The sequence below is a fragment of the Puntigrus tetrazona genome, chromosome 14, assembly GCF_018831695.1.
Source record: "Puntigrus tetrazona isolate hp1 chromosome 14, ASM1883169v1, whole genome shotgun sequence".
NCBI classification, from domain to species: Eukaryota; Metazoa; Chordata; class Actinopteri; order Cypriniformes; family Cyprinidae; genus Puntigrus; species Puntigrus tetrazona.
This window is the reverse complement of record NC_056712.1, coordinates 12,647,382-12,662,176: the sequence shown is the minus strand read 5'-3', so window position 1 is coordinate 12,662,176 and position 14,795 is coordinate 12,647,382. Positions and strand designations below refer to the sequence as shown.

Sequence of the window (14,795 nt, the reverse complement as noted above, 5' to 3'; positions counted from 1 at the left end):
CACCGTAGACAATCACAGTAGCCGAGGAGCTCTTTCGTCGAGCCACAATGTTCTTGGCCACGCAGGTGTAGTTGCCTGTGTCGGCCAGGCGGGCTTGTTTGATGATGAGATTATGGTCCACGGTGATGAAGAAATTGGGGTCAGTCTTGGGGTCGATCAGCTCCTCGTTTCTCTGCCATTCCACCTAGAGATATACACAAGAGAAAACATTTCACAGCTTCAATCTGGCTCAAACGGATGGAAAACACTCTGTATGCTCCCGGATCCAGCGGCCATTCTGGGCAGCTCCCAAAGACCCTGCCTGGACTGAAGATGTTAAATTTTGGCAGGCACTTTATGGCAGCATGGGGCAGTGGAAAAGTGGATTAGCATTTTTCTGTTTGTCTGTCTGTCTTGTGTCTTTTTTTTTTTTAAGAAAAATAATAGGTCTAACACCTATACAATAAGAATCAATATTTAACATTAGTTAACATGAACTAAGCATGAACAATACTTGCATTAAAATCACAAGTTGTGTTTATTAACATTAGCTGTAAGCTAACATGAACTAAGAACGAATGCTTATATTTTTATTAACTCTAACGTTACCAAAGACCGTAATAAATGTATTGTTCATTGTTTGTTTATGTTAGGTAATACATTAGTTAATGCTAACAAATGAAACCTTATTTTAAAGTGTCACCAAAATGTATTTAGCGCTTTGAAATCAGAAATAGAAGTAAAAGCAGGGATTATGATGAAGCATGGACATTAAAGAATAAACATGTTATTTTTTTATTTTTATTATTATGGTATAACGTCGATTATCACAGAAAGTAAAATTTATATATAATCATACAGGTCACGTTTCTGCTTTTAAACTTGGCAACATTCATTGCAAGAAATCTGCTTCTGTTGTAACCATGATTCATAATAATTAATAATAAGAATAATATGATAGATTAGTCAAAATTATATATCAAATAGAATAATAAAGTACAAATACGCCGCCGTTGTTAGGTTTAGAAGTTTGGATGGACCTTTTGAGCTGCAACAGCTGGTCACAGGCTGGTCTAGTCCTGCACCAGTGCAAAAATACATGCATTATTAATTGGACTCCCAGAGTTGCCAAATCACAATGTGTGGTTCCTCATCCAAGTCCAGCTCATGGAACAGACGGAATATGGTGAAAGACGTCAGATCTCTGGCTCGTTGGTATATTTGTGCAAGTACATTAACGAGAGGGATAATTAGCAGAGCTGTTGGGTATTAACATGTTTACTTGTTGCTCTCACCTCTGCAGGAGGAACACCTTCAGGAGGATGACAGCGCAGAAGGACTTCCTGATCCAGTGCCACTTCCTTACCCAGCGGTTCCTCCTCAAAGTTCTTCCTCAGATCTGCAGAGCAAAATCATTTTGTTAATTAGTTATTAGGTGCTCTGGAACATATATGATCAAGCACAACTGTAGCTAAAACATAAGCTTCCCGATGTGAATGATAAACTAAATATGCAATGGTTGCGTATGCTTGTAAAATGTAAAAAAAATAAAATAAAAGAACAGAACTTAATGTTTAATATCAAATATGTTTAATAATTAGAGGTATGGCATTGTGGGCATGTATTCTAACACGATATGATACATTATGCACAAATGCAACTGAGAAAACATTTATTCAGGTATACAAGCATGGTTAAATATGGCTAACTCTGGAATGAGCCATATTCAGTTAAAATGTGTAAGACTGAAACTGCATGATAAATGAATGAAACTGGTTAATGTGCATTTAAAATAAAGTTATTGTATTAATACTACTACAGAAATATTCTGTTTCATTTTTGCATTGCATCACATACATTTTATTTTCAATTCAAATAAATACGTCTTAAATTCCGGTCTGTGTGTGTGTGAGGTTTATACAGACACAGATTTTCACTTTGCTGCTTTTAGTTTTAAAATGTCTGTCAGTGTGAAGAGAGCATTAATGAAATGTCTAAGGGAAACCACTGAGATTTTAAATGCACTGCATGTTTCTCTTTTTTTATAGGCTCTGAAGACAAAAATTCTCCAATAGTCATAAAGTGGATCAGAATGTGTACATGTATCACCAGGAAGGTAAAACAGCCAAGCCATTTAATCGAACATTATCTGTGTCATATTTAGCAATGTGTTTTTGGCTTCACAGCTCCTCCGTATATAACTCAGGGCTTTGTTTGCACCGTGTACGTTCACCAGGAGTTCTCTCTTGGAAGGATCCATATCACAGACCCGAGCGCTTATTAGACCCTGCTTGGTTGCTTCAGAGAATGGTTGTCTGTAGCCCCCGGGCAAAGCATCAACAAAGAGGAATTGCATTATCTTCCTCCACTACTCGATACCGCACCGAGGCTGTGGTATCCGCACGACCACCCACTCTACCTAAAACCCCTGGGACAAGTGTTGATGCGAGTCGAATTGTATTTGCTCGTCAAAATTGCATTACTCTTGATGGAGGGCTTTCTTGCCCTCCTGACTACGGATGGCACAATTTCAAAACAATATTTGCATAAACGTTTATAGCTGTTACGACACAAAAAAAAAGCTTTTGGAAGAAGGTGTCCATTGAGACAGCACACTTGTCTTCAGTTCAGATGCTGGGGAATAAAATCTCTCTCAATAATGACGGCGGTGCCAGTTCGTTTCCTCAAAACAGATGTCATGCCTGTCTTCACCAATCAGGCCTCGGCAAACATTAAGAGGTGAAGAGGGGTCTTTGACATTCGATTTAATTAACTAGGATTTAATGGGAATAGGAGAGGCACAAAGGATTAGATGGCCATCAAGTCCTGAGATGACATTGTCATGACTTTGAGAGGAAAACTCTCAAAGGAAAGAGGTGTGTTAAAGGAATATTTCACCCTAGTGCAATTGCAATGAATGGGGACTAAGACTTTCAAGCTCCAAAAAAGACTGAAGCACCATACAAATGACACAAAAGTGGTCCATATGATTCATGTGCTATATTGAAAGTGCTCAGAAGTTGTATGGCACTTTGTGTGGAGGGACAGATTGAAAGTTATGTAGCACACACTCTGTTTGAACAGTTTTTATAGTACCTTTTCAGAGCCCTTGGTCACTGTAATCATTTTTGGGTGAGCTGCTTCTAAGGGAAGCATTTTTTAAAAAATTCCTTCTTATTACCCCACAGTGAATCGGAGGTGAATGTAGATAAATATCCATACTCAGAATATTTATAAGCACCATGCTGAGATAAATCCCAAATCCTGTTGATTCGCACAATGCTTTAATCATTGTTTTATAATAAATAAACACATGACTGTATTGAGAAGACGTCCTTATTTTAAAGTAGCGTCCAAAGGAAGAGGAAGATCCTTTGCGTCTTCATCTCTGGATTGTGCTGACGTTTGTTCTGAGCGAGACGGTGCGGTGGTGCGGTTTCCTGGTGTTTAATCACACAGAGATATCAAAACCACCAGGCCTCTTGAGGCAATTACAAAGTGTTACATTGCAGATTAGCAGATTTCCTTGCCACAGGCTCTTCCTGATCAAACTTCCCAATCAAACATTAAATAAGTCATATAAAACCAACTGAATCAATCAGCCTTGGGGAAAAACTGAACATAAGTGGTTAGATTGATTGGCTAAATGGAATTTCAAAATAACTTTTAATAGAAAGTATATCATTATCAAAACACTCTACGGTGAAGTGATAAAAAAAGAGCAAATGCTACTGTGATGTAGAGCACTTTAAAGACATTAGGGACAAATTAATTTGGTTAGAAATGCTTTTTACCAAAACACATTGTTTACACAGTTTTTCGATTATTCAAATAAATGGAGTCAACGTCTATGGGAGGAATCACCTGTTAAGTAGCTATTGTGTTTTCCACTCATGGCACCCATAGAGGTTAGCTCTTAATGTAGTTTGTTCTTTCAGGGTCTGTATTTTCTAGTGAAAGATGGAAATTAACTCATTTCCTTTAACCTGTGGTTCTCAATTGTTTTGCTTTGGGACTCACTTTTTTTTTTACCTTTTCAAAAAAGTATGTTTTATATATATATATATATATATATATATATATATATATATATATATATATATATATATATATATATATTTTCATTATATCTGCATTATTCTGCATGATAACTTGTCGTTTATTATTTGCATGTTTTTTCTCTTCCACTCCAGATCAATACAGACTTGAGACCATTTAGGAGACCACCGTGCTCATATTTAATTACACTATAACAGATTATAAGACGGCATTCGGTCAAAATGTTTGTGTTCTAAGATAACAGAGCTGAACTTACAGGCAATGCGCACATATGCCTTTTGGCTCTTCTGGGTTCCTGTAGTGCTCCAGGCCACACACTGACACCAGTAATCCTCCAGACCGAAGATCTTCTCCACCTGCTGTCTGGAGATGTCAATCTTCACCTGCATCACCGGCAGTCCTGGGACCAAACCAGACAAAGCAAACATGTTCAGCTCAGCGCCACTGACAGAGACAGAGAGAGGCATTCAGAAACAGCCCTTCAGCTGAAGCCAACTGAGGCCAGGCCCTTGTAAAAACTGTTTATTCTTGTCAAACTTGTGGTTAATGTGTGGTAAATTGTTTGGCGGAAATTAGCAGCTCTTTACTGGCATCAAAATTTTGGCAACAATGCAAAATGTATCACAGCTGTCAAACTTTTCACAGACGTGGTAAACTGTCCACTGTTTCCAAAGTTTTTTTTTAAAAGGTTCACCATGTCCAGTGAAGAGCTGCCAGCCATTTGAGAAGAGGGGAAACAAATTAACAACTAAGTTTTGTGCAGATTTTTGCATTTTTGCTGCTTGTCTTATTCACGGAATGCTGACAGATGATTGAACGCTGTCACAATCATTGTTAGCTAAATGCAGGAAGTGTATGACATACGAAACCACCTCGAAATAGAAAATCCCAAACTCTAATACGCTTTCTGGGATGAATTAATAAATAAACAGATATTAATATTTATGTGAGCTTCCAGTGGGAGATATTTTTCCTGGTTACTCAATCTGTGCGTTTCCATTCAGACATGAGTGGCTAGGATTATCCCATCAAAGCTCAGAGGTCTTTTCTGAAAATAAAAATTAAAAGAGGGCGAGAAAAAAAAAAAAGAGGAATGAAGTGATAATTTGTCAGCTGCAGCGGGGTGAATAATGTCTATACAACTGGTGTGAAGTCATCCAACAAAATGATTCATTTTCAGCTGACAATTACAAATGAACATCATCAGAGTTAACCAACACCAACAACACAAACTGTGTAATGCATAATAAAGCTCTTTGAGGATGAAGGGAGGGGGGGTTAGACAAAGATCATTTTTCTTTTCATTATCTCTGGACCATCTCCTCAACCCCTAAGCCTCTCTGATATTTTCTTCCATAGCTATCGCTCATCTCAACACAAAAGTGTGACCTTGAAGATGTCCACATCCCCCTCAACAACCACCTTCCTCCTAATTTCTCCCATAATCTCTCTCTTCCTCACACCTTGATTTTCTCTCCAACCAAACTTGTTCATTCATTCCTCTCCCTTTCTCTTGTTTGGCTTGTAGGGCCCTATGAAATCAGTATTTTTCCCAAATTCCCTTTCTTGTTTTAGATTTTTTTAAACTCTGTGTTTTCTATTCAGATTTTTCTGAATTCATTTTTTTTTCCAATTTGTAATTTTTCTACACTCTATTTTAAAGGTTACATTAAAATTGATTAATTACCTGAAACATGTCTAGTTAATCAAAATCACAAAACTTACACAATTTAACATTAATATATTTCAAAGTTATATATGATATATAAAAGTTGACATTGAAAATGTATCACTGGCTTCATCATGATAATTGTACTCAAAAGCTCAAAATGATTTCTGGGCATTCCTTTTATGTAAGAGCATACATTATATTTAAAAATAACTGATTTGTTTGCGCAATATGAACATTCTAAACAATTCTGTGTTACCATTCAAATGTTTTAAAATTTTAAAACCCTCAAACTGATTTTTACCCATTTCAAATATTTTCTGTGCATCGTAGTTGCGTTCTGTATAGTTAAACATTTAAATTCTTTTAGCAATAAGAAATGTTACATAATAGGTGAGATGAAATGTGTAAATCAATTTACATCCGTATCTGGACATATTAAAAAAAAAATGTTCAGATGTTCTTTAGTCATCATAGGTACATTTAAAAACAATTAGATGTTTTGAATAGATCCTTGGGCATCATTCCAAAATTATAATTGATTTTTTTTGGGCATCATTTGAATGCTTGAATATATTTTCAGAGCACCAGAGCTGCATTTAAATAGATTTTTGGACATCATTTCAATGTTCATTTTTTGTGTTTATGTAAAAAAGCCGTCTAGGTAGACCGTACACTAGGTCCTGAACTCAGACTCCACTGCACGAGCAGTCAAGCATTTAATGTCAATGCGTCATAATAAGCACAAAACAACTCCAATAACCGCATTCTGCAATTAGCTGCGTTGCGGTCAGACGCTCCGGCAATGTGACAGAAATGCATCATCTCAAATCCTGCTGGTCATTTGAGTTCTTGCTCCATCCTGTCTGTCACAAATCAATGTACAGCACATCCATCACCACTTGGCAGAGAGTCTCTAGCAGGAAAGAAATAGGGCAGCACAGAGAGCTTGTGTCTCACTATCTTGGCAGACATTAGGAGCACATGCAATTACGGTTAGATTTAAACCACCCTCCAGTGTTACTCAGGGCGTCAACATCAAAATGGACCTCTCAGACAATCTCGCTCTCCTCTGACACAACGTCTGGACTTTAATCCTCCCTGATGGCTCGAAACACTTTTGCAGCGGGTCAGAAATACGAGATTCAATGCACAAAACTCTAATCCAGAAAAAAAATAAGTGCGCTGAAAATAACACACTCTCAATTAATTGCTCCGCTCACATTGCATTTAATTCAGATTGCGTAACCAATTCAATATGAGCGGAAATAGTTATGATATTAGACCACTAAAAGGGGTGATTTTTTTCAGAGAATGTAATTATCGTTCGCATTAAATCGTAAAATACAATTAAGGGAAACAGGCATAGTCCTGGAATAGTCAGAGGAAAAGCTATCTTAAACACTGATTGTTTTATTAATTGCTTTTTGTTTCTTTTAGCAGCAATTACCCGGATTTCTGACCTCATACTCCCTCCGCGCTTCACGACGAACCGCTGAGGCCGCCACATTCGCTTTCGCTCACTTTTGTGAATATGCCACATGGCCTGTAACAGCTACTCGGGCGTGAAAATTCACTTTTCCTGCATGACAGATTTAGCTGCATGATAGGCCAGGATAATACTGTAATGCAGATTTGTATAATGAGTAATTAACCGAGTATGAAGTCTTTGACTAGGAACACCATTAAAACCTTCACCCCTGAGCCCTTGAGCGAGGTCGCTGTGGCAACCCTCCCTTTGGGGTCTGAGAGGTCACGCGGTTAAAGAATAATTGACTCTTAGACCAAGTGTCGCACGTGAACACCCGCCTCCAATACTGTGTGAAACCCCCACAGACGGAGGAAATTATTCCAAAATGAAGACACATTTATTAGACCCTCTAAGAAAAAAGGCCCTGTGGAGATGGGATCGTAATTCTGAGTTATTGCTTTATGCTTTTGTCGTGTTGTGCGACGGCATACTCAATACATGCGGCACACCTTCAAAATTAATTGTTAAAAATTCATAACCCGTCCCATTTTTCTACGTTGACATCTAACAAATTATTAAATACAGACATAAAAATTCAGAAAAAGAATAATAATGATGCTGCTTTCCATTCTGGGGTGAGCTGAACCGAGTGCATTTTTCATAACAGACCACAAGGTCAGCCAGTTCCCAGGCATTTCCCAGAATTCAATGCATGCATCATAAGGAATACTCAGAATGAAAAAAAAAATTCATAGAAATACTTTTTTTTTTTTCCCTTTTCCGTTTCCTTTTCATTTTAAACTTGATACAGTGTTTTAAAAATGCAACACTCTGAGAGCTGCTGCAAAAATAGTGAGACTTTATGCAAACATCAGTCTTTAACTCGTGGGAAGTTTTTATTTTTGGTGAGCTAAAGCTTTTAAGCCAGGGCCCAATAAAATATTAATAAAATATTTTAAAACAACATAGCTCTTAATTAAAATGCTATAAATGTAAACTGATATATATTTCTCATGTAGTATTATATCATAATATTATCCAAAACATATAAATAATAAAGTAATCTTTTACTGAAGAAGATTCTGTTCTTTAAACTTAAAAAAAAAAATTCTTAGTACTCCGTAGTCCTAACTTCCAAAAATACAATATAAAATAAGGTAGCTAAAAAATATGAAAATAAATAAGATTAAGTAGCTCATTTCCTTACATTTTTTGAAATTCACTATAATTTCTGCATAGTAACCATTCTTTATAGGGCTGTTTTCATCTGTATTGACAATCTGACTTTTTTTATTCCAAGGACATATAACTAAACGGTTTAAAGGTTTGCAACAACACGAGGGTGAGCAAACCATTACAGAATTTTTCTCATTTCAGTCTTAAACTGTCCTTTCGACCGTGGTATTTACAGAAAGCCCAGAGTCTCACAGGGAAAACCATGGATGAGATGTTTCCTCCAGGGAACTAGACAGGGTCCTGGTCGGATTCGACGGTGCATTTACAGCAGAATCCGGGGATATGATAACATCCCGTTCCGACACACTACACCATAACTTTATCTCAGTCCCAGCGTGTCTTTGCAGTGACTGCTCTACATATTATTGCAGCGGCGAACATCTGTTCCTTGTGTCTGCACCAACAGCTCCCAAAAGGAGCGGCAAGCGCTGCTAGAAGAGCGACTAGGTGGCAAAGAGATGCATTATTCAAGTATGTTATCCTTCCAAATGTGTGAGTAACAGTTCTCATTACTGCTATAAAGGACTTTCATTGTGAGGAGGATGAGGCTGCTAAATCAAACAGCATGTGTGTGTCTAGAAATACAGACGAGACTCACGGACCCGCAGTGACATCGCTGCTCTTATTCTATTGTGAGTTGATACGGAGGCTTGACTGGCGCAGAGACTTTATTTTTTTTCACTCACTCTTGTTTTTGCTGCCGGTGACCTCAATTCCACGGGGGTCATTTGCTTATCAAAGGCGCAGCCCAAAACTGGCAGGTTGGAGTAAGTTTTCATTGTGACCGAGGAAATTCAATTAGGCCGCATCTAGAGCGCGAGGAGCCAAGATTCATCAACGGGAACTTGGATTAAGAGGGAACCGACTTACACTAGAACGACACACAACTGTCAGTCAAAAGGTCACAATGTAGACTTTCTGGTTTTCTATTGACTTCAGCTGAAATAAAGTGTCACTCTCCGATGCACTGAATCTTATAGTTTAATTGCTTCCATCACCTGTATGGACACACTAGTGGCAATAATGATGTTTATCATTAGTGTTGAATTAGAGAGGTAAATACGCATTTAAAAGACATTAGTGTTTTGAACTGTGTTGAATAATGTAATGTTTACCATGTTGTTTGACAAACATATCACTCTCTTTCAGTGCATTACGCTCTTTTCATTACCCGTTATCGCTTCTGGACGTCTGAGCCCGGCCAAAGGTAAACAAACAAATGAATAATCAGAGCAATTCGAAAAATGTCATTAAAACTCTGACAGAATTTAGAGCTGTGCGCCGAAACATCGAGGCATGATGCTTGTGAGGTCAATATGAGTTTACATCTGCCCCTTCCGTCTCCTCCACTCTTCTTTTCTTCAGTCTTATTCCACGAGTAATTATATTAAATAAAACTAAAGCCAGATTGCATTAACATAAATATGAAATTGAATAAAAATAACAAGTAATGAAACGATAAATAACGTCATTATTTAACACACATCGAATCTTAAGATCGATGATACAATTAATAAATTAAATAGATATGCATTGTTTTAAAATGAATACAAATTGTGCAACAATAACATGTTTAACAATATTACAGTACAATTATTAATGTGAAAATACAAAACAGGTATTACAATAAGGCAATTATTAAAATGTATTCAAAAATATTAGATATGAAAAAAACATAAAAAGCAGTAAGATTTTATAAATGATCAAATTAAATTTAAGAAAAAACTAAACTTACTTTCAAAAGTAATTTAATTAGGTTAAGATATTTTACATTAATTCAGTTATTAAATGAAAAAAATTACATATAAATTTCAATACATATAATGAAACAATAAAACAATAAATGAATAAATAAATGCACATGCTTAAGTTCAAATCTGACCAAACATTAATAATAAATAAAATTGATAGATTAAATAAATGTATAAAATAAATAAATAGAAATGATGTGCATACATTGATACTACTTAAAAAAAAAAACATACAAAAAGCAATAATTAATATTACAAAATAAAATTGTATTTAAATGTAAACATTTATATAAAAAAGGCCCACTTCTAGTATCAATATATGGTTTGGGTCTCTCCTTCACTAAATCTATGGGATTTTTTTAATCACTTAAAAAAAACTACCTAAAAACTAAAATCGCCCCGTCCTCAACAAGCCAAATGATCAGAGGTATCCTTCAGAACATAAATGGTGAATAAAGGTAGGGATCTGAACATACCTCTTGGGTAGCACCACTAATAATAAAAAGTCCCAAATAATACCATACACAGACAAAGCATCAAAACTAGAGTCCATCCTTCCCCCAAAAAACCTTTCAAACTCTCCTTTCAAAAAAAAAAAAAAAAAAAAGCCATTGTCCCCAGGTGCTCTGAAGCTGGATGTGTGGTCCGTGTGGACCAACAGGCAGGATGACTCAGTGAACGGCTGTCTCTTTTCTGCACTAATAAGATACTGTAATCCTCGGCTCACTCCAGTGAGCAGCAGTCTATGAAGAAGAGAAGAGACAGACTGACTGTTTCAAGGGCCACATTAAATCCATCAGCCACAGAGGGGCCTATGCAAGCACATCCAGGGACCCCCAACCAGTGCACTTTTTGGGTCAAGGCTTGGTTCAAGGATTTTAGTTATTACAGGAATATTTTTTGCTAGTTGTAATTTGATTGAACTGTCCATTTGCGACTGTGAACGCTGTTCAAGGCCCCCCGTTCGCGCTCGCCGCTCTATTATGGATTATTTAAGGCTGGTGACCCAGCGTGTGGCTGCGGCACCAATCAATCCAGTCTAGTTCAGGCCAATGCCAGCTCAAGGTGAAACCACTCGCAGGTAGGTTAGAAAAACAACTGACGAGCATGCTAACTTGTCAATCTGCGGGAAAATACACTGATATTCATGTCTACAGAACTCTGAAATGGATTGTGACACGGAAAAGCAAGCTAGAGTGATTACAAGCGCCATGAAAGACAACACTATGATTTTATGTCGACTTTTATGTGACTGATATTAAATTAAATCCTAACCGTCTGTAACCTGAGAAAGCCCTTGCAACAGTGAAACACGGGCATATCTGGTAGACTATTTCATAACAGAACATGAAAACATACCTGAGTTTCCTTTATGTATTGTAAGACCCCTTTGTTTTGAAAGATCATTTCAACTCAAGGTGTAATTTGTCATTTTTCTGCTGATTGATTTTTTTATCTTATGCCATCAACACCCCGATCTGCGTGTAGCGCCATATTGGCATGTCACTGCTGATTGCGGTTATTTATTGGATGTTTGATGCTAAATTGCCTCTGGAGAGAGTTTGTTTGATGTGATGTAAGATCAGCACGCGATGATCATGTACTGCAGCAGAAGGGGGCTCTGTTTTAACACTCATAGCTTCTTCAGAGAAGAGAGGACAGGAATTCACAGATCCACAGAGGCTGATGAAATGCTAATTTGCTTTAGTATTTTTAGAAAGTCGAGTAAAGACAACACTGTCAACACATTCTAACATCATTCGCAGGTAACAATTGTATCAAACTGAAATGTATCATTTAAACTGGCGTAAAAAGTAATCCTGTGTGAAAAACAGAGACTACAAAACTGTCTAACTAAACAAGCCATACAGTAACAGTGATCAGTTAAGTGACTGATGGACAAATTCATCAGTATTGGTTACTGTAATATTATTGATGATTTTATACCGATATATACCGGTATATATATATACGGATATATACTAGCAATCAGTTAAATGACAAATATTTATTATTGCAGTATCATAGAAAATATATTATAAAAAATTTAAATGTAAAACTACTATTTATTATGTGCAATATATCAACAAATCTATCCCAGCTGAATATAGCACAACAAAAACAACAACAACAATAATAATTAATATGTGGTGGCACTTTTTGTTATAAATATATATATATATATATATATATATATATATATATATATATATATATATATATATATATATATATATATATATTTATTTAAAATATATATATTTAAAATAGTATTATTATTCAGTTCATTCTACCAGTGACAATTATATAATTAAAAAATCTAATCATTAATCACAATTACATTTTACATTAATCACAATCATTAATTACTAGGTTTATACTACTCATATATTATATGAGTCATGATCATATATAATATATATATATATATATATATAATCATGACAGAATTATAGGTAGTCAATCTCTCCCATGCTTATGTTTCCTAAGGGTCATAGACAGGTGGGCTGTATTTCATAGCAGCTTCTGTTATCGTGTATGTGTGTGCGCGAGTTGTTAGTTCATTCCTCTTCCAGCTACATTTACTGGCCACATGAGCCATGGTTGGTTGTAGCAGGCCAACAACCAAGAATAAATCCAGTTCTGACAGAAGGTATTCCTCTGTTGACAATTTACACCTCAGGTAATAAATTATCAAAGCTACAGATAGACACTGAGACGGTCCATCTGCTAGCTGATAGCACTGGAGCTAACAAAAATCATATCAGCCTCATTAAACCTCCATTTCTGTCAGGCTTTTTAACCAGAAGGCATATCTGTCAGCAAGTAGATGTTAAGGTAAACCAATTAAGGACATACTACGGCCAAAATATTCTCTGTAGCTCCAAGCTAAAGGCCCACCAACCCATGAAAACCAGCTGGCATCACACTATCTTTTGGCTTTATGTCTCTTAAATATGTTGCCTAGCAGACAGGCGTTTGACAGCATGGCAAAATAACTGTTTTATTAACCAAATGACAACTAAGACAACTAAACGAGTCTCCTGTGAGCACTTGTGATCAGATATTTATGAAGGGAGGGTTGTGTGACTATATACATCACTTAACTCATCAGAATGACATGGCATATTGACAAAGCAAAAAACAGCAACAAGAAAGTTGGTGTACAGCAGCAAGTTTGTTGGCTATGTAGGCTACAGTACCATCTGATTAAAAAACACTGATCATTTATGAAAGATTAAGACAGAGAACAGTAGGCTTCAGTGTCACATGATCCTTCAGAAATCATTCTAATATTCTGATTTTCGGCTCAGTTATTATCAATCATTCCTGGAGCTCAGCTATTAATAATCATTTTACTGATTCATATTTTTGTAACATTTTACTAAAAAAATATTTCATTGCAGTTTTGGGAAATATATTACTTAAATGTTTCGTCCACAAAACATTAGGCTGGAAAAAGTATGAGTAATGAGTAATGGCTGGTGAAATTCAGCATTGTTTTTACAGTGGGAAAAAAAAGCTTTTAAATTGTAATAACATTTCACAATATTATTTTTATTATATTTTTGTGTTCAAATAAATGCAGCCTTTGTGATCATAGAGACCGAGCGGGATGCCAATACCAGATGTAAAAAAACTGTATTTAGATAATATGATTGATGAACAAAGGATATTTCTGAAAGTATGAATCTTTAGGGAGCAGTACGCCGACTGTAACAGCTGCTTTCCCGAATATCATGTGGCAATCTAGACCTACTCCAAATCCATTCAGAAAGCATTTCTTGTCCCAAACTACATCCTCTGTCATAATCCAACATGTGATTGGAGCTCAAGCTGACAAGGAAGAGCCGTATGTTTTGATATTTGTCTGAGTGCTAAGTGAGTTTATACTGATTCGTTCCTAAGGGCTAGCGCACACAAAGCACAAACTGTCATCCACCCCGTTTCTCTGCCTATCCAAAATCTTCACGGACTATTAAGCTGTCACGTCCCCTCCCTCCTCTCCCAGCGGCTGATCTATTTATAAAGCAACGTGAGCCGAACAGGTGTTGATCTGCATCAAAAATCATCTTACTTGATTGGTGGCAGTTAAAACTGTAAATGTCTTGGTGGATTGTTTATGTTTGGTAAGGTTTGAGTGACAAGCAGACCTAGTCACAGAAGTACTTTTATTTTTTGCATGTCTAAAATGTAATAACACCCATCTTCACCTGCACAATGCTGTTTTGCAGTGTTTCTACGCACTGAACGTTTCTATCTTTCTGAATAACTAGACGGAGAAAGGAAAACAACAGGAATTTCCTGCTATTGTTTGCAAAATGATTATGATACAAAATGCTGGTGTATGGTGGGGATAGAGAATTACAATCAGAGATGGAGGGAGGAGGCGGAGCAGCAACACATGTCAATCAAATTAGTCGCTGTTGCCCTTAGTTACGGCTTCAATCTCTGTCAAGCTGTCCTTGTAGCACTTGTTCTGCTTTATGAAATATGAAGAAAAACAACTGAACTGGCTACAATAAAATCTCATTTAACAGTGCCTTTATCTGCTTTATCTACTAAAACGTTTCCACCTGTCACTGAAAAGTATCAAAATGTTAAATCGGGCGACGAGGCAGAAGAAAGA

General features: G+C 36.5%; 1 protein-coding gene across 6 annotated transcripts in view; it reads right to left on the bottom strand.

Annotated features, from left to right (window-relative positions):
* The window catches only part of unc5a (unc-5 netrin receptor A), a 154,958-nt gene that overhangs the window by 49,825 nt on the left and 90,338 nt on the right, over window positions 1-14,795 (bottom strand). For all 6 annotated transcript variants that reach the window (XM_043257248.1, XM_043257250.1, XM_043257251.1 and 3 more), the window contains 3 exons: window positions 4,295-4,438; window positions 1,275-1,378; window positions 4-184 (listed from right to left, as the gene is read on the bottom strand). In XM_043257248.1, coding sequence (XP_043113183.1) covers window positions 4-184; window positions 1,275-1,378; window positions 4,295-4,438 — 429 coding nt within the window. The remainder of the gene's footprint in view (window positions 1-3; window positions 185-1,274; window positions 1,379-4,294; window positions 4,439-14,795) is intronic.